This window comes from Vipera ursinii, assembly GCF_947247035.1.
Source record: "Vipera ursinii genome assembly, chromosome: 12".
Lineage (NCBI taxonomy): Eukaryota > Metazoa > Chordata > Lepidosauria > Squamata > Viperidae > Vipera > Vipera ursinii.
In genome coordinates, this window is record NC_139525.1 from 13,847,757 (window position 1) to 13,868,808 (window position 21,052).

A 21,052-nucleotide genomic window follows, 5' to 3' on the forward strand; every position below is an offset into this window, starting at 1 on the left:
ATGAGCACCGGCCCCTAGAGTCAGAAACGACTAGCACGCATGTGCGGGGGAACCTTTACCTTTGGCGGCTTTGCCAACGTTTCCAGCAAGACCTAATATAACCAGCCATACCGATTCTATGCAAAAATAAATAGCATCCATGTGAACGCAGGATGGAAAGACAGCTGGGAGCTAAAATTTAAAACATATTTCTCTGTATGTTTCTGGGGAAAATATTACGGTATTGGTGCGATCAGGGTAAAAGCTAAAGGGAGGCTTAATGGAATTCCAAAGTCCTGCCCAGCCCAAATATGAACCCAACGTGAAATTCCTATTTGCCCTTTCTGAGCTGCAGGGAAAAGGGGGGCCCAACGTGTGTCTATCAAGCATCAGTTCCAGTTTAAACTGAATTTCAATTTGAAATCGGAGAAGAAGGTGGAGTGTAAATGAGGGAAAGAAAAAGGATAAATGACTGAGTCGGGGCTTCTAAGCTGGAGGACAAAATGCTCATGGAACATGGAAGAGAGAGAGAGAGAGAGAGAGAGAGAGAGAGAGAGAGAGATTTTCTTCTTCACATGATATATATATAGGTAGTCCTCGATTTACGACTGTAATTGAGCCGGAATTCATTGTGCTGGTCGTTAAGCAGGTTATCATCGGAGTGATCCAATTTTATGACTTTTTTGCGGCAGCTGTTAAGTGAATCATGATGGCCTTCAAGGGAATCCATTGTCCACAATGGGCTTTCCCCCCACCCCAAGAACCTGGAAGTAAATACTGGTAAATTGTGGCCAGGTAAATGGCCGTACAGGAAGGCTGGTTGCCAGGCAACCAAAATGAAATCACATGACCTCAAGGTGAGGGGGAGCAGCCACCAGGACTTTTAAGTCTGTGTCATAAGTACAGGCAGTGCTTGACTTACAACGGTTCCATTTAGTGTTCAAACTTATCACGGCCCAAATCTAAGTGATTTATGACCATTTTTCACACTTACGAATGCTGCAGCGTCCCTGTGGTCATGGGTTCAAAGTTCAGGCACTTGGCAACTGACTCATATTTAAGACGGTCGCAGTGTCCCTGGGGGGGGGTGTCACGTGATCCCCTTTTGCGACCTGCTGACAAGCATAGTCAATGGGGAAACCAGATTCACTTAACAACCGTGTCACTAACTAACAACTGCAGTAAGTCAATTAAAAAATGTGGCAACAAAGGTCATAAAATGGGGCAAAACTCACATTAACAGACTTCTCGCTTAGCAACATAAATTTTGGGGTCAATTGTGGTCATAAATTGTGGTCGTAAGTAGAGGACTACCTGTATCATCTTTTGGGGGTCCATTGTTATCTTCAATCAGCTGAGTGACCGGTTATAAATTGAGGACCACCTGTACTTGTGTGCAAAAATTAAGACTTTCCCCAGATCTTCCTTTCCGACATGAACAAAGACATGAGATGGTTTTCAGTTCTGTCAGCTGAAGCTATGCTAAGTCACGATTTTGGATTTCTGGACTTCAGAAACTCCAATGCCTGCAGTCCATGTAAACCTCGAGACACAATCTCTCAAAAAAGCAGAAGCATCTTCAAAAAGGTGGCAACAACAGGTCGGTTTATGAAGCAGAACCGTTGGAAAAACTGGACCCTTACTCTCTAATCCTTCGGCTTTTGAGTCATTAATCCAATAGTATCAAAGTTAAGGATAAAAATATCTCACACTGGGAAATCATTCTGACAGATCATCCGTGCTCCTTAATTCAGATCTCTTTGTAGGTGGAGGAGAAATCACCCAAGGTTTTCTGCATAGGGATTCATAACAGAGTAAAACAACTGTTGTTTCCATTCCATAGTGTTGAAGCAGGTCATATCTCCTCTGTCATTCTCAGCTGTTCACAAAAATGACCAGCTTCTGAGCTACAGGACTTTAATAAAAAACATGCTAAAATAAAATGGTCAAAAATGGAAGAGATCTTACTCCTTTAAATGTCAGTTACCCAAATGAAGTACATTTGCGCATCACTTTAAGCTAGGAATCCTAGTTTTACAAAGTCACAAATGTGCAGAATTTTAGGCCGCTGCGTGCAGCTTTTTATCCACTGGTTGTGACATGGGGTTTCTTCAAACGTTCGGTAACACAATTTCTTTCTAGGCACCGGACAAATTGAACAACACAAAAAGGCTTTGCAACATAAAAGATCAAACACATGCACACGCCAGCATAACGTTTAATATATAGCATGACTTAGCATGCCTAATTAAAGGAAAACTGGAGTTGCTACTGTCTCATGGGGATTAAGGGCAGATGCAGATTCAAGGCACAATGAAAATTTCAAATCCCAAGGGAACCTTTGGGAAAAATATTTTCTTTCAGTCTCCTTCAAACCTTCCAGCAGAAAAGCTCTTGCAGGGAGGACAAAGAAAGATCAAATGAGTAAATAGCTAGGAATATACAAGTAGTCCTCGGCTTATAACCATTTGTTTAGTGACTGTTCAAAGTTGCACTGAAGAAAGGGGCTTAGGATTGTTTTTCAGACTTATTATGCTATAAGCCAATATCTCCCAAATGTTCCTCTCAAAACCACTTATCGGAAAGTTGAGATAGAGATAAAGCACTATACATCCATTTCAATGTCCCTGTTGTGATTGGGTAATGAATTTGTGCGTTGTTACCCAAAGAAAAACCACTTTTTGCCCACGTTTGGGAAATACTGCAATAAACCCAAAGCTGCAAGGTCGAAATGTTGCAGCAGTTTTCCACACATGGTGTGTTGCTGACTCACCCAAGCAGAAGTCACAAAGAAGGGGGGGGGGAGTGCTGCACCTATATTGTGGTTCCTGAAGTCGGCATTCCTGCTTAAAGTGATGCACAAACCGGGAGGTTGCACTGGTCTCAAACTAACAAACTGAGAAAAACACAGGCTGAGAGAAGTACACCTTGCAGAGAAGCAAATAAGAGTATCCAGGGCTTTTTTTCTCATAGAACGCTCAGAACGGAGTTCCGGCACCTTTTTTGGATGGAACCTTGTAGGGTAGGCAAGGCGGGTTGTATGACATGTGTGAGTTCCGGCACCTTTTTCTTTTACAAAAAAAGCACTGAGGATTAGATCAGGGCTCTTCAAACTTGGCCCTTTTATGACTCGTGGACTTCAACTCCCAGAATTCCTCAGCCAGCAATGCTGGGAGTTGAAGTCCACAAGTCAGAAAAGGGCCAGGTTTGAAGAGCCCTGGATTAGATTGTGATTCCACAACCCTTGCCGAAAGATCCTGTTCTCCAGACCTTAATTAAAGGGGGTCGTAAGAAAATGGGTCATTTCCACTAAGATTTTTGGAAAAGAAACACCGGTAGTCCTTAACGTACGACCACAACTCAGCCCAAAATTTCCGTTGCTAAGTGAGACAGTTGCTCAGTGAGTTCTGCCACCCTTGTTAAGTGAATCCCTGCAGCTGTTAAGTTAGTAACCTGGTTGTTAAGTGACTCTGGCCTCCTCATTGACTTTGCTTGGTCAGAAGGTCACAAAAGTCGATCACGTGACCCTGGGAGGCTGCGGCCGTCATAAACACAGGCCGGTTGCCGAGTGTTTGAATTTCGATCACATGACCATGGGGATGCTGTAAGGATTGCAAGTGTGAAAAACCGTCATAGGTTCCTTTTTTCCGGTGCTCTTGTAACTTGACACCGTCGCCAAAGGAGTGGTTGCTAAGTCAACCATTCCCCTGTGATAGGAAATCGGGTTAAGCAACACTTCACAATAATGGAAGTTAGCGTGATGTAGAGGTGGACTGCAACTTCTCAAGGGAACCACAAGGTGGTCACAAACCATGGTTCTACTTGGCAAAGTGGGCCAGGGTGGGATCTCATTAGCAAAGAAGGCAGCTTTCTTCTGAGGCTCTTGCTCCTTAAATTCATAAATTAATGGACAATGGTGGCAGAATATCGATTTCCTTTACGAGATGATTTCTTGGCATTAGTAACCCTGGTTGCCTAAGGAGAAAATTAAGATCCCACAGCAAATCAAAGGAAGCCTACTTCCCCGCCTGTCTACCCTGGTTCTTTCTTCCTCAAAGGAGGAGAAAAATGGCAGGCGATAAAAGAGCATGGAAACTGGGATTCCTGCCTTGAATGGTGGCTGAAGGAGATCTGATCCCCACAACCTCTATCATCTTTGAGAACCCAACCTGCTCCTCATCTACAATCCTGTGACAATTCTGGGGGCTTGACGTCCACGTTTCTTAAAGAGGCCAAGGCTGAAAAGCCTTGGTCTAGAGAGAAATGAGAAAACAGGTAACAACTATGCACAGGCTAAAGTTATGCACAGGAACCCAAGAGAATTGTTTCCTGTTTAAAGACCACTATTGTTCTATTAGCTTTTATATATATATACATATGATTTCATGCTTGTAAAATCTGGTTCCAAGCAAACTGAGTTGATCAATTTATGGACGAAGAGTTTCTTGCTGTTGTTAGGCTTTTAGCACTGCCCAATCTTTTAATTGACAATTGGCTCATAACACACCTGACAGCAACGAAGCAAGTGGTGGATGTAAACTTACAATATAATCTTGCACTGGGACAACACTTAGCAAAGTCTTTTAAGTGTGTCTACTTAAAAGCAAGATGCACTTTGAAACCAATTTTGTTATGAAACGAATACTACTTTTTAAAATGCTAGGCTTCCTTGCTTGCAATTATTAGAGCAGAATTAGTTTTTGATGTGAAACAGGGAGGTATCTTTTGCTATAGTCCTGCGAGTCCCTTGGACTGCAAGGCGATCAAACATTAAGAAAAACAAGATCATGGCATCCGGCCCTCTCAATTCCTGGCAAATAGATGGGGAAGAAATGGAGGTAGTGACAGATTTTATTTTCCTGGGCTCCAAGATCACCGCAGATGGGAATTGCAGCCAAGAAATTAAAAGACGCTTGCTCCTGGGGAGGAAAGCCATGGCAAATCTAGACAGCACACTAAAAAGCAGAGACATCACCCTGTCAACAAAAGTGCGTATAGTCAAGGCTATGGTCTTCCCAGTTGCAATGTATGGCTGTGAAAGTTGGACCATAAGAAAGGCTGAGCGCCAAAGAATTGAGGCCTTTGAACTACGGTGCTGGAGAAGACTCCTGCGAGTCCCTTGGACTGCAAGGCGATCAAACCGGTCAGTCCTAGAGGAGATCAACCCTGACTGCTCTTTAGAAGGCCAGATCCTGAAGTTGAAACTCAAATACTTTGGCCGCCTAATGAGAAGGAAGGACTCACTGGAGAAGAGCCTCATGCTGGGAAACGTTGAGGGCAAGAGAAGAATGGGACGACAGAGAATGAGGTGGCTGGATGGAGTCACTGAAGCAGGAGGCCTGAGCTCAAAGGGACTCCAGAAGATGGTAGAGGACAGGAAGGCCTGGAGGAACGTTGTCCATGGGGTCGCGATGGGTCGGACACGACTTCGCAGCTAACAACAACAACAGGCTTTGCTATGTTCATAATTTCCCATTCAATGGAATATTTTGCTTCTTAAATACAGGTGTTCCTCAACTTACAACAGTTTATTTAGTGACCGTTCAAAGTTACGACGGCACTGAAAAAGCAACTGACGGCCATTTTTCATAATTATGACCACTGCAGCATCCCCATGGTCACATGATCAAAATCTGGCTCACAGTTATGACGGTCGCAGTGTCCCGGGGCTCACGTGATCCCCTTTTGCGACCTTCCATCAAGCAAAGTCAATGGGGGAAGCCAGATTCACTTAACAACCATGTTACCAACCTCACAACTGCAATGATTCACTTAACAATTGTGGCAAGAAAGGTCATAAAATGGGGCAAAATTCACTTAACAAATTTCTCGCTTAGCAACATAAGTGTTGGGCTAAATTGTGGTCGTAAGTCAAGGATTTACCTGTATGTAGAGAGTGAGCAAGATGATTTTGACTGAAGTATGCAGGTGCTGTTGCCTAGCAAAGGGCCTAAATCATTATTTAAGTCCAGGATGCCCAAATAACATTCATCTATGGGTTAGACCAGAGGTAGGCAACCTTGGCTCTTGTGGACTTCAACTCCCAGAATTCCTGAATCAGCTTGGCTGGTTCAGGAATTCTGGGTATTGAAGTTCACAAGTCATAAAAGCGCCAAAGTTCCCCACCCCTGGGTTAGACAGACATCTCCCTAATTTGCTAGTTATGTAAGGAGGAGGAAGAAATAAAGCACATTCAGACTGGCAAGATTCTGTTAATTATAGCCAATCTCAATAAAAGTAGTTCCAGCCTTCCCATGGAGTTGATTTCCTGGTTTGGAGTTCCTTACCTAGTGAGTTGTAACATCTCCTCTTTAAATAAACAAATAACCAAGAATTGTCCATTTCACTGAACGGAAATTATTATCTACTTGTTCTTTAACACCTAAATTTGAAGCAATTAGAACTCTGATCTAGAAGTGTTCACACCTGAAAAAAAAATATATCACCAGCCTATTCATGTTACTTTCCATAAACACATACTGGTCTTGACCATAATATTCTGAAGATCCAAATTTTGCACTGGATTAAAATAGTACTATTCTTTACATTATTGGAAGAAGGGAAAAGTTGTCTTTTATACTTGCTATTAATGTAGCATCCCAGAGTTAAAACTTTTTTTTTTTTAAATTTCATATCGGAAAACCAACCTATCAAAATAAATGTTTGCACAGAATGGCAGGGAATTTAGTTATACGAATGAGAAGAAATTTGCCAGCAAGAGTCAAAGCTCACGTACCAGAAGGAATAAACCAGCAGATTCTGGTTCAAACTTGTGTGTGTGTGTGTGTGGAATTATGTTTTTTAAAAAGCAAATTTTGGGGGTTTTTTTGAGAAGTCCGCAGAGCTTTTTAAAACAACAATCACTCACTCATATATAAATGACAAAGGCTTTGCCTGGCTTCCTTCTTTAATTCATGCAATTCTAAATTCCAGCTTACCATTGCATGTACCTAAATTGCAACCACGGTGTGAGCAAAACCATGCAGTGAATTTCAAATATTACTACTTCCCCTTGGTGACAACTGCTCTCTTCACGGTTCGGTTGGATTCCTAATCTCACTCCATAATGCAGAATGAGAGGAAAAAAACACCATGCTCAAATGTGTACAGGCAGTCTTCAACTTACAAGAGTTCATTTAGTGACCGCTCAAAGTTACAAGGGCACTGAAAAAGTGAGTTATGACCATTTTTCACACTTACCACCATTGCCGCATCCCCCCCGGTCACGTGATCAACATTTGGGCGCTTGGCAACTGGTTCATATTTATGATGGTCGCAGCGTCCCAGGGTCACGTCATCACCTTTCGCGACCTTCTGACAAGCAAAGTCAATGGGGAGGCCAGATTCACTTCACAACTGTGCCACTAATTTAACAACTGCAGCGATTCACTTAACAACTGTGGCAAGAGAAGTCATAAAATGGGGGCAAAATTCCTTAACAAACTGCCTTGCTTAGCGGTGGAAATTTTGGCCTCAATTTTGATTGCAAGTCAAGGATAATCTGTATTTGTTTTATGAGTCCAAAGCTAAAATAAAATAAAATAATAAAAAATAATAAAAAAATACCATGTGACACATGCACATGTATTTTTCTTGTGATACCTGGTGGCAGATTAGCACCTACTTATCATGGCTAAAATTATTATCAAGAGTACGAGGTATTAACATTAAATCCAGCAAGCCCCTATTATTGGAAACATGAAGTATTTTTAACTTCAAGGAGTCAATATTAGACCTATATACTCTAGATCAGGGGTAGGCAACCTTGGCTTTTTTATGATTTGTGGACTTCAACTCCCAGAATTCCTGAGCCAGCCATGCTGAGGAGAAATGGAGAGGTTTCCATGCTGAGCCATGCTGGCTCAGGAATTCTGGGAGTTGAAGTCCACGAGTCATAAAAGAGCCATGGTTGCCTACCCCTGTTCTAGATCTATTAAGAATGCCCCAAAGGTGCTTTTTCACGCTCTAAGCTGAAGAAGCTTCTCGGAGGAGAAGCGAAACGTCTTCCAAGGAAAACAAAGGAAGTCCAGTTGCCTCTTGAAAAAGCACCTTCGGGACCACTGTGACCTCGAGGACTAAGTATCTCCACGGATACTTTCAAGAATGAAAGCTCTTATCTCCAAGTACTGGATAACAATTGACTGGAATGTTTTCCGGGCTTCATACTCTGTCTTCAGAGCTCTGGACCTCCACTCCTAATGTCCTTATTCAAAGAATTAATTTAGCCTGAGAACGGGAAGCATCCTAGCTCAGCCACGGAGCAATTCTTTCATTTTGCATTTCATTTCAAAATGTTCCGTCTTTCTATATCCCCCACCGAGCCAGCCAATTTTAATTAAGGTGCCGTTAAAACTTACAGCTCACGGTCCACTAGCTAAGCAAAAGGACACACTTTTCAAACGTGGCTTATGCATACAAAACAGGCCAAGTGTCACAAAAGGCTTGGCCTGAAACAGACCAAACGTCACCACTGCTCAACAGGAATTTGGCCACCAGGCTTTGTACTTAGTTCAGAAGTAAAACATTCTAAAATAAGGGCATAGTTTCCAATGCCCAAGAGACTTCCGGCGACAGAAAAAATGGGGTTTCTAAATTTGAAAGAAAACTGTGAGGAATTATTCAAAAATGACCCGGCAAGTTTGCTGGTCTGTGACCGTTAATAAAAAAAAAATAATGGACCGAATGATCTGGCAAAGGGCCCAGGTGCTTCCAAATCCTAGACAGCATACCAAGATGCCAGTTGGGAAAGGAAATAAAAAGGAAGTGGGGAGATTCGGGATAGGGGAAAAAAAATCTTAGTGGAGAGCAGAAGCTCAACAATTCCAGTGGGCCAATTTAGTAATGTAATTGGTAATAAATTGCAACTCTCTTCAAAGTGAAGAGAGCAACAGACGAAGTCTTACCTAGTTAGCGTGTACTCCCTGAGTCCTGAATGCAGGTTCATGGCAGAAAAGGTACCTATACATCCACGCAACCTTTTATCTCGACCAATCTTCCACGTTACGAAGAGCGGGCTGTGAAATGAGAGAAAGAAAAAAAGAAGAATGACCAGGGTGCTAGCCATCCTGGAGAATCAAACTCTGCCTGTAAAATGGTGTTTGCCTCCATTACCAAAATATCTCTTAAATGTTGGCTGCGTGCACCTTTTTCTAAACTCTTTAGAACAGAAGTCCCCAACCTTTTGGGCACCAGAGACCGCTAACATGGAGAGGTTTTTCTGCGGACCGGAGGGGGGCCTGGTTTTGTGTGCTGCCTTCAGCCCGTGTATGGGGTTTTGCTTGTTTGTGCGAACCGGTTACTGGCATGCTGCGGCCCCGGTACCGGTTCATGGACCGGGGGTTGGGAACGCCTGCTTTAGAATATTTTTTCTTGGTGCTTTGTAAACTTGCTAGTCTTCCTGAAGACGTTTCATCAGCAGACTAGGTAACACCACTGGTGAAGGTAGGTGTGGAATTTACTGGCTGTTTTATAGAGTTTATCTTACTAGCTTTATTGGAGTACTGCTTCTTTTTCGATTGCTTTTTGGGCAGGGTATTATAAAAAGAATGAAACACTCTTTCTCACGTTAAACCCCCACAATATTAGGCATAGAAAATTAAAGTATGCTATAACATTGGATTATTTGACAGTTCAAAATTACAGCAATATAGTTTGTCACAGATAAATTGGACGTCAAAAAGAGAGTGAATTGAACTTTAGTTTGGTTTAGTGCAGGGGTCTTCAAACTTGGCCCTTTTATGACTTGTGGACTTCAACTGCCAGAATTCCTCAGCCAGCATGACCATTGCTGTTACTCTCCTAGAGCCGTGGTGGCGAACCTATGGCACGTGTGCCACAGGTGGCATGCAAAGCCCTCTCTGTGGGCCGTCGCCCCAGTCCTAGGCCTTCACTGGGTTTCATAAAACCTTTTCGCTTTAGGCCTCTGCCACCGTGTGAAGAAAAAAAAAAGTTCAATCAATCAATCAATTTCAACTTCTCGCGGGGAAAAAAAAAGATCTCGCAAAGTTGGAATTGATTGATTGAACTTTTTAGTCCCACCCAGTCTGCCGTTACCACCGCAGCCACGCCCACCCGGCAATATATAAGTGGGTTTTGGGTTGCAGTTTGGGCACTCGGTCTCTAAAAGGTTTGCCATCACTGTCCTAGAGACGGGTAGAACGATATATGACTGACCCAGTGGTGGGATTCAAACAGGGGAACAACCGGTTCTCTGTGTGGATGCCACTTCCAGAAGTCCATTCTGGGCCTGGGCAAGAAAAAAATTAGCGACCGGTTCTGCTGAAGTGGTGCGAACTGGCTGAATCCCACCACTGGACTGACCCTCTAGTTACAGAACAGTAGAGCAAGAGATCAATTAGCAGTAAGCAGGCAGACCTGTCTTGACCAACTTTTGCTCAGAGAAGATGATGAAAGAAGCCAAGACCGCAAACGCAGCCAATGAGGCTCTATTTAGCAGGCCACAGTAAGTTTCCACACTGAGAAACTACTGTAGATAATTATAGGGTAATTTAATCTGTTTAAGCTGCTAATTTTCAAGTTTCCTGCTGCGAGAGAACTGCTGGTAATAAATAAACTTGATCATTTAAGAGTGTCATCCATGTGCGATGCACTTTACTAAAATGGTATCAAGTCTTTGCCATAAATGAACTGCAATATACGAGGATCACACAGATGATGATGAAGTAGTAGTAGGGACAGGTGGTATTTGTGACTATGGCATTTAGGAGTAATTAGGCCTAGCAGCACAAAAAGGTTAGGTGTTTCTGTTATCACAGGCACTTTTTAATCTGCAAAGCCAATAAAGCAAGAGAGATGTTTTGTCAGTCCTCAAGGGAGAAATGAACTGGAGATGGACTGTGCACAAATGCTACGGGTGGATTCCTTCCAAGGTACACTTTTTAATCTCCTTGATTAAAATAAAACTTTTTCTGAGATGAGAAATGACAACTACTTCCAAGCTGAACTTGGAAAAACTCAGAGCTTGGGTCAAGCTATCATATACTGGTTTCTGCCGGTGATGTCATCATAGTTTCCAAGCTTCATCCAAAGAATCACAGGTTACAATACAACACTTCCATTCTCCTTCCACGTTCCGAGCTGAGCTTAGCACCCAAAGCCTTAGTTCCTTTGGTATGTGCTTTGTGTTAATACTTTTAAACAAGATAAAAATGAACAACTAAAATGTAAAGAAGACAGAAGAAAAAGAAATCAAAGAAAAAGCAAACAGTGCAAGAAAAATAGTTGAAGAAAAAAGATAGTTTCCGATATTTTTCACAACAGCTTTAAGTAGAAATATCTCTTAACCTCTCTAAGAATAGAACAGAACAGAACAGAATAGAATATAGAACAGAACAGAATATAGAACAGAACAGAATAGAATAGAATGAGAACCTATACAATCTCAGACAGGTGAATGTAAAGTCTCTTCTTAAAAATCTCTAGTGATGGAGTGCCCATGATTTCTTGTGGCAAGCTGTTCCACTGGTTGATTGTCCTCACTGTTAGCAACTTTCTCCTTAATTCTAGGTTGCTTCTCTCTTTGATCAGTTTCCAACCATCATTTCTCGTCCTTCCTTCTGGTGCTTTGGTGAACAACCTGGCCCCCTCTTCCTTGTGGCAGCCCCTCAGATACTGGAGCACTGCTATCATGTCTCCCCTATTTCTTCTTTTCTTTAGACTAGCCAAACCCAAGTTCCGCAGCTGTTCTTCGTTTGTTTTAGTCTCCAGGCCTTTGATCATCTCAGTTGCTCTTCTCTGAATTTTTTCCAAACTTTCAACATCTTTTTTGTGATATGGTGACCAAAATTGGCTGCGGTATTCCAGGTGTGGTCTTACTAGGCTTTTATCATTTTGTCTGCCTTTCTATAATTTATCCTATCTAATCATCAGGACCATAAATCTCAAGTTTTTATATTTATGAAAAATATCCATAAGAGGCTTCCAGTCACCAATAAATTGTAGGAGGAGAGCAGGCAAGAGTTGGGGAACGAAGTTAAACAAGTCATAAGTCCTTACATTGCCACAAGTGGTCCAATCCCAAGCCCTCTTGACTTCTTTTGATCCTTATCTGGTGCCAATTTTGCATCTAACTTTAGTTGACTAGATTGTGTAGAGGCTTGAGCAATAAATCTTCTGAAATGCCACTTAACCTTTGGCTCTGATTCTTTGCGCCTGCCATAAATGTAGATAATGTCTTTTCTCTAACCAAAGAAGTTAATCTCTATTTCAGCAAAATCTGTCACCAACCATTCTTCCATATGTGTAGCATCTTCCACCTCTAGTTCAAAGGATGGTTTCCGGTTTTTGTAAAATGAAGCTGAATATGGAAAACATTTCTTTTAAGAAAGAAAGGCATCCAGGAGTCTATTTATGCCATGAAATCAATCTTCCTGCTACATGTGGAACCCAGATGGAAGAATCGCCTGTGTATGAGCACATTTAATGCTGTAAGTAAGTGTCCTGCTCTGCTAAATTTCTAATTTTCACTTGATTTCTTAGAAGGCAGCAGACACTACCAGCGTTAAAAAAATAATAATAATTAGTGTTATTAACCATCAACTTAATCATCACGTATCTAAAACAAACCTCAATTCTTTAAATGTTCACCGATTCATGCTTTTCTGTCGTAAGTCAAAAAAATAATCTGTATTAATAGCTGCATGCGAAGTGAAGTATTTAAGTCGTCATTTTAAAAGTCAGATTTCTTTGCCTTAATGGTCAATGACATCAGGAAACAGTAGCTGTTTTGCTGAAGTGATTGGCAGGTAGAGATTATGCTTCAGCATAAGCAATTGGGAAATCCTATTGCCTTATTGTACTAAATCGCTAGTTGCTTCCTAGTGCTTAGCTGACCGTACACTTCCATACATATAGAATGATATATGGATATGTTGATTTAACTGGAGTCTAAATCAGTATCAATGTTTTGTCAATTATGAAGGATAATAAAATCAACTGAAAATCAGAAGATAATGCAAAGAAGCAAAGGGACTCTGGCCATTTATCAAACATAATAAACGTGGGCATAGATATTATGAAACTCCAAATAAAACCTTGGTCTTTGATCAACTTTCTTAATACTAAGGGTAATCATTGCAGCTCAAAAAATAAATTGTTTCCCCTAATTTATCTGGCAAGGATGCCCTCTGTGCTGTACAAAATTCTAGGAAATGTTGCTTGTCCCATGTTCAAGTGATACAAGAATGAAAGACCAGCTAATTCTCTGTGAATTGGAAAATATATTTCAATACATTCCAAGTGGTAAATATTGAGTTTTACAGTGCTCAAGTCCCGAAGAAGTGCCGGAACAGAACAAGTTTTTATCAGTTGTTGGAAGGTTAGGAGAGGGAGTGAACCCTTATCACACAAGGCTTTCTCAAGTTTTCATCCCTATCACCTAATCCGGGGGTAGGCAACCTTGGCTCTTTTATGACTCGTGGACTTCAACTCCCAGAATTCCTGAGCCAGCGTGGCTCAGCTTGGAAACCTCTCCCTTTCCCCTTAGCATGGCTGGCTCAGGAATTCTGGGAGTTGAAGTCCATGAGTCGTAAAAGGGCCAAGGTTGCCTACCCCTAATGCACCACCTTTTCTACCGAGCTAATATCACTGTATCTCCTTTCTGCACCATGAACGTACTTTTACAGAATAACTACAATATTTTAAAAGGCACCAAAATGCAAGTACAGGTTAGTCTTCGAGTTACAACAGTTTATTTAGTGGCTGTTCAAAGTTATGACGACGCCGGGAAAAAAATGACTTATATGACCATTTTTTCACACTTACGACCGTTGCAGCATCCCCATGGTCAAAGAGATTAAAATTCAAACACTTGGCAACTGGTTTGTATTTATGACGGTCGCTGTGTCCCCGGGGGTCATGTGATCCCCTTTTGCAATCTGAGGGAGCCAGCTTCACTTCACAACTGTGTTGCTAACTTAAGAACCGCAGTAATTCCCTTGTGACAAGAAAGGTCCTAAAACTGTCTCGTTTAGCAACGTACATTTTGGGCTCAATTGTGTTCATAGGTCAAGGGCTACACCTGTATTATTGCCATCACTGTGGCATATCCCTATCAATACATCAGAGATTACTCTATGAAGAGGGTTTCTCCTCCATGGCTGGAGGCAAGCCAACATTCGTGGTAGCCATGCTTCACCAGCTAACTCAGCAAATGGAAAGATTGCTAACCAGAGCAGTTAAAAGAGCTGGGCAGATTTATGGATAAATAAATTAAAGGGCAATGACGCAACTCTTTAACAGATTGGACTGAAATATAGGGAGACACAGCCAAAGAGTAAGAAACTCACGCCACACAAACTGGCATTTGATTTTTTGTGGTCAAGAAGCAAAGTCCAGACAGGCCAATTCTTTGTACAGCATGCTTCAAAGCAGCCCAAACAATGAAAATCAACAGATTAACCACCGCCTTGCTTAGCCAGGGAAATTCTGGTCCCAATTATGATGCTATGCTGAAACCAGCGTAAGTGGCAGACAACCCATATGCCCGGAAAACGTCCAAGTCCAACAGATAAAAACCCCCAAATTTTATTCTTTCTTTGGGAAGGCTTCTATTTCCCCTTAACTTCTTCCTTGCCCCTAATTCTCTATCTCCTCCCTAACATTCTCCAGGGCTTCCCCCCTCTAGGGCTTTCTCAGTCTGAACAGAAAGAGAAATTGCTATTTATTCAGGTGCTCAAATCCGCTTAGCCTTTAGACTGCCCGTTCTGCTTTGATGCTCCAGGTTGGCAGATGCAGATCCAGAAATGGCAACTGAGAAATTGAATGAACCCAGCTAAGGCTTGCAAAGACTGTCATACAACAACAGTTAGAAATCTTGTTCCTCTGCTCCACCAAGTTTTTTTAAATGAAGTACTTTGAATGGTTTGCGTTTGCCAGTTAATTATGACTGTGCGCTCACAAAAGACTGCTTATTCTATGAAGACTTCAGGCCCGGTTGCCAAGCTTGCTTTATGTTATTTTTTTTTAAAAAAAACATGCAACGTTAGATAAACTTTGCGCCAGTTTATCGCCAGCAGCCAAGAATAACAGGAAGTGTCAGCAAATATTGTTATGTATACCGCCCATGGCACAGAGTGAAGTTCACTCAGGTAATCTATAAATATAAGCATTGATCAATTCAAAAATGGAGCCGGCTTTGATGTGAGCTCAACTCCAGTTTGACTTCCTGGATTTATTCCTGTTGTTTCCTTGGGCAAGTATACAAAGGTGGATAGCCGTTTCTTTCTTCCAAGGTGCTCTTTTCAATTTCTCAGTCTAGCCTACAGATCCATTAATTTCTGGGATCTCCTAGCCAAGTAGGAATCAAGTCTGACTTCACTTAGCTTCTCTAATCCGCCAAGGCTTGATAGGGGTTGCCACCAAGCTGCGATTTCATCTTTTATGCAATCGGATTTAATAAGTTGAGAAAGTTATCAGCGCTGTGTATGTTGTAAGAATTCTTCTAGCAATGCTGAAACTGTGGAAAATTGAAGGCAGACCAGATAATGTGGATGCCAGAAGCCAAGGAGTCATTCCATGAATTTCAACTATGGGAAATGACACAATTCCTGAGCAATACTGGCTCTGAACTAGACATGAGAAATAGTCTCGTACGTCATCATCCTACAGAACAGAATAGCAGAATTGAAGGGACCTTGGAGGTCATCTAGTCCAATCCCCTGCTCAAGCAGGAGACCCTCCACCATTCCAGACAAAAAGGCTGTCCAGTCTCTTCTTAAAAGCCTCCAGTGATGGAGCACCCACAGCCAAGCTGTTCCATTTTCAGGAAATTTCTGCTTAGAGGCTTTGTTTCTTGTTTTGCCTTCTGGTACTACGGAAAATAGGTTGATCCCCTTGTCTTTATAGCAACCCCACAAATACTGGAAGACTGCTATCACTGTTGCCTGTAGTCCTTCTTTTCATTAAACCAGGGGTAGGCAACCTTGGCTCTTTTATGACTCATGGACTTCAACTCTCAGGAATTCTGGGAGTTGAAGTCCATGAGTCATAAAAGAGCCGAGGTTGCCTACCCCTGCATTAAACCATTAGGGTGGGGTTTGCTTCTTGCTTCTTTAACCTACTTATCTGAGTGGGAAACCTTCAGATCCTGCCTTCTATGCCTGCTGTCAACTTCTCCTAATAAAAGTTCCTTTTGGGATGACTCCGTTCCAAGAGTTCTGCTTTCTTGGGAAGGGGTTTTGAAGCGGGTCCTTACACATATTTAGTTCTTGCAACTGTTCTTCATACATTTTAACATCCTGATCCTCTTTGTTGCTCTTCTCTGCACTCTTTCTAGAGTCTCAGCATCTTTCTTACATCGCAGCGACCAAAACTGGATGCAGTATTCCAAGTGTGGCCTTACCAAGGCATTGTAAAGTGGCATTAACACTTCATGTGATCTTGATTCTACCCCTCTGTGAATGCAGCTTACGACTGTGTTGGCTTTTTTGGCAGCTGCAGCACACGGCTGGCTCATATTTAAGGGACTAGGACTAGGACTAGGACTCCAAGATCCCTCTCGCAGTTACTGCTATTGAGCCACGTTTCACCTAATCTGTACCTGTACATTTGGTTTTTCTTGCCTGGGTAAAACCTTACTTTTCCTCTATGTTGCATTTCATTTTGTTAAATCGGGCCTAGGGTTCAAGTCTGTCGAGATCCATATGGTTCTTGAGCCTGTCTTCTGAGCTGATGGCTATTCCTGTCAGTTTAGTGTTGTCTGCTAATTTGATGAGTTCCCCTCCTATCCCCTCACCTAAATTGTTTATGAAGATGCTGATTCAATGTTCTTAAGCTATTTCCCCCCCCGTGCCAATTTATAAACAAAAGGGGCTCTAATAATAATAATAATAATACCTGAGAAGGGAGACTTCTGTATCATCGGAGAAGACAAGAAGAACTACCCTCATACAGCTGCCACCAAAAACCTAGTTCCCACATTGCTTGCTCTACATTTCCTTCCTATAGCACGTCATGTCTAGTCTCAGAAGATGTTATGACTTAATCAACAGGGTAGCATGTTACACACGTTAATATCAGATATTTATGGGAAGTGAAAGTTTTTTTTGCAGCCCCAAGTAATAACAGCGTGTACTGAGCTTTGGAACTCTTCGTCTCTTCTGAGATAATCTGAAGCAATTTGTTTTTCATGAACTTGGAAATTCTCAGCAGGAAAACCTGTAAGAACCAACAGTTTTTGCTCACGTCGGCATGACTGTAGAACAGCAGATATTAAAATCTACATGTATTTTAAATTATGCCAGGAACGCATATCACAACTACATTGATATTAATCTAAAACTGTACTGTAGTTACGACTCGCTGATCAAAGGTTGACTCCTTGATAGACATCCCCTTGTCTGTTCTATCATCTGCCCTGATTTGACTTATAATCCAAACATAAATGGTACAGGAGTAGTCCTAAATTTGTAGAAACATCTGTCCCAAGTGGCTAAAATTAAATTTTGCTGCTCAGTACAATCAAATCTTTAAGAGCAGGAAGGGGAAATTTGCTGAAAGACGTATTATTAACCAGGGGACCAGCTTGCCTTCAGAAGTTGTGGGTGCTCCATCACTGGAGGCTTTTAAAAAGAGACTGCACAGCCACTTGTCCAAATTGGCATAAGTCTCCTTCTTGTGCCTGAGGGGCTGGATTAGAAGACCTTCAAGGTCCCTTCCAACTCTGTTATTCTGCTACTTTTGTCAAGACGGTTTCTAGATTGGTGTTTCTGTAATGGCAACTTCTCCTAAGAAGGAAAATCAAAACAGCTCTAAAATTACTCATCTAATCCTTGTAACAACAGCAACCACCCTGAAATTTATTCTAGAATAGCGTTTTCTCAACCACAGCAAATTTAAGAGTTACGAACTTCAATTCCCACAATTCCTGGGAATTGGTATATACTTCTTAAAAGCACCCATTGTTGAAAAACACATTTTTAGAAGAAAAGAGACTGTGAATCTCACAAGATGATCAGATTTAAGTATTCATCACTTCCTGAAAGTCCTTGGAAGGAGAGAACATGATGGCTTTTTCGATCCAATCAAGCGGTTGTTTTGGATCCCAATAGACTTGATGCCCACAGATTTCTTTGTTTGCTCACCAAGTACTGATGTTTATGCCTATCTCCTGTCACCAATAACAACAGTCAGAACAATAGTATAGTAGAAGAGCAGACCCTGAGGAAGTGGATTTAACGTGACTCATCCGACTCTAGAATTTTTAGGTTCCCACAAACAGTTCAAGTCCAACTCAACGGCATTTGTTAAGTTGGCACAATCATGTGATACGGCGCTTTACGACCGCGTCTCTTGGTAATGGAGTTGCCAATCCCAACTACCATCATGAAGCTAGTGGTAGCCTATTTTGTCACACCAGGAAGCACCAGCTGCGTAGAACACCTTCACTTCCCTCCCAATTGGGCTGAACACCCGGTAGGCACTGTAACTTCCTGTCCATGTCCACAACCTTCTCTTGAAAACAATACAGGTAGTTGTCGACTTAACAACAGTTCATTTCGTGACCGTTCAAAGTGACAGCGTCACCGAATAAAGCGACGTACGACCTGTTTTTCGCCCTGACGACCGCCGCAGCGTCCCTGGGGTCGCGTGATCAAAATTCGGATCAACCTCGCAGATTTGAAAGCATGCTTGACCAAGCATTTGCTTGTTACAGAATATTTCTGAACTTCATTGTACGGGCAGCAAACTAGAACTACAGCACCCCCCAACAGAAAAGACTGCAGCAAGTAGGCGGCAGCAGCAACAGATACAAAACCAAAAATTTACTGCTATGCAATTTAGCCAAGCTAGCTCAGAAGATATTGCCACAGAACAGGGTTTCTCAACCTTAGCAAGTTTAAGGCAAGTGGACTTCAGTGCCCACAATTCCCCTGCCAGCAACGTCTTTAAAGTCGCTAAGGTTGAGAAACACTGCCACAGGATATTGGAGAGTAGAAAAATTAATATCAGAAGCATGGGCAAACTGTCCTTGGAAAGAGTCAAATATTCCTGAAATGAAATGTATTATCCTACACCAAGGGTAGGCAACCTCGGCTCTTTTATGACTCATGGACTTCAACTCCCAGAATTCCTGAGTCAGCATAGCTGACTCAGGAATTCTGGGAGTTGAAGTCCATGAGTCATAAAAGAGCCGAGGTTGCCTACCCCTGGCCTACACCAACACTAGCTGCCTGAAGATTAGAGACACATCTTACTATTATGACAGATAAATATCAGGAATACATCAGTGGGAAGGTTACATTTCTGCTTGAAATGTAATGGGGACGTGGCTGTCAGGCCAAATAAACAGAAGATTAACTTTTCATTCTCTATATTATGAACAATGGAGGTGGGAAAACAAGAATGGAAGCAGTTATATTATTAAGAAAACAAGAACACACAAACTACCCAGCAAACACACGAGAACCAATCAACTTGGAACACAACTGCCTGGCCACAAAACTCTTCTTGCCATTTTTTTTAAAAAAAAAACCAACAAAACTTAAAATTCTCAAGCCTGGAGCCAAGGTACTTGTTAAGTTCATGATAAATTTCACTTTCTGACCTCAACTGATTACTCAAAACTGCAGCCACTCCACATCCAGGAATTGTAGCAAGCCAATTCTGAATACAACATTCTGGGGTTTACCTAGCAACTCAGTCAACAATTACAACAAATGGCATGTCTTCAGAGCATGACCAAAAAAAAAAACAAAATCTAGGAGCTTCTACCTGTCTATGGAAATTCTCAGTCAACCAGGCCATGGTTGTTCCAAAGGTGCTTCTTCAAGAGGCAGCTGGACTTTCTTTCTTTCTCCTTGAAGACGTTTCACTTCTCATCCAAGAAGCTTCTTCAGTTCTGAGAACTGAACTGAACCAGAACCGAAAAAGCTTCTTGGATGAGAAGTGAAACATCGGCAAGGAAAAACAAAGAAAGTCCAGTTGTCTCTTGAAAAACCACCTTTGGGACAGGAGCTTCTACCTTTATTCATTAGCTATTGTCCAGCCGTAATTTTATTTATTTATTTTAATTCCATTTATATCCCGCCCTTCTCCGAAGACTCAGGGCGGCTTACAAGCTTAGCAGTAATGCTAAACTATCATTACGAATGAAGGCAAATTATACGTGTCCCAGGATAATGCTGCAGGATCCAACCTGGGTCGGCCACCGGGACCAAATGTTTAGTCTTCCGAGCTTTCGGACTTGTGCTGAAGCCCATCCTCAAGGAACGACCCTCTAATCAAATGTGTGACTATTTGTTCAATAAACCTATCGTTTATTAAACAAATCGTAATTGCTAGGTTCGCATATGGTGTAAGAGAGCAGGTGTGTTTAAGACAACATTATGGTTGAATATATCTCCAAATGTATCTCCAAATGAGGTTTTGTTCTCTCCCTCAAGGACAATTTTTATTTCTTCCACATACATTAATAGAATTCCATCATAAATAAAGAAAATGCAAAGATGGGCACACAGGTACAGTACGGAGCTAAAGACGACTTCGTGAATATGTCATGAATACAGATAAAATACATGTGTCCCAGGAATAGAATAGAATAGAGCTGGGAGAGACCTTGGAGGTCTTCTAGTCCACCCCCCCCACTTAAGCAGGAGAAACTATACCATCTCAGACAAGTGACTGTCTAGCCTCTTCTTAAAAATCTCCATTGATGGAGCACCTATGATTTATGGAGGCAAGCTGTTCCATTGGTTAATTGTCCTCACTGTCAGGAACTTTCTCCTTAATTCCAGGTTGCTTCTCTCTTTGATCAGTTTCCAATCCTTGTTTCTCGTCCTGCCCTCTGGTGCTTTGGAGAATAACGTGACCCCCCTCTTCGTTGTGGCAGCCCCTCAAATACTGGAACACTGCTATAATGTCTCCCCTATTTCTTCTTTTCTTTAGACTAGCCAAACCCAAGTCGTGCAGCCGTTCTTCATATGTTTTAGTCTCCAGGCCTTTGATCATTTTAGTTGCTCTTCTCTGAACTTTTTCCAAGGTCCCAACATCTTTTTTGTAGAGTGGTGACCAAAATCAAACGTGTTAAGCCCAACATACAACTTACTGGACAAAG

At 41.9% G+C, this 21,052-nt stretch overlaps 1 protein-coding gene across 1 annotated transcript in view; it reads right to left on the reverse strand.

Annotated features, from left to right (window-relative positions):
- AMMECR1 (AMMECR nuclear protein 1) overlaps window positions 1-21,052 on the reverse strand; it is a gene marked incomplete at its 5' end in the record, with an annotated part of 85,449 nt that overhangs the window by 48,090 nt on the left and 16,307 nt on the right. Inside the window, one exon of the mRNA XM_083372352.1 lies at window positions 8,883-8,993. Coding sequence (XP_083228478.1) covers window positions 8,883-8,993 — 111 coding nt within the window. The remainder of the gene's footprint in view (window positions 1-8,882; window positions 8,994-21,052) is intronic.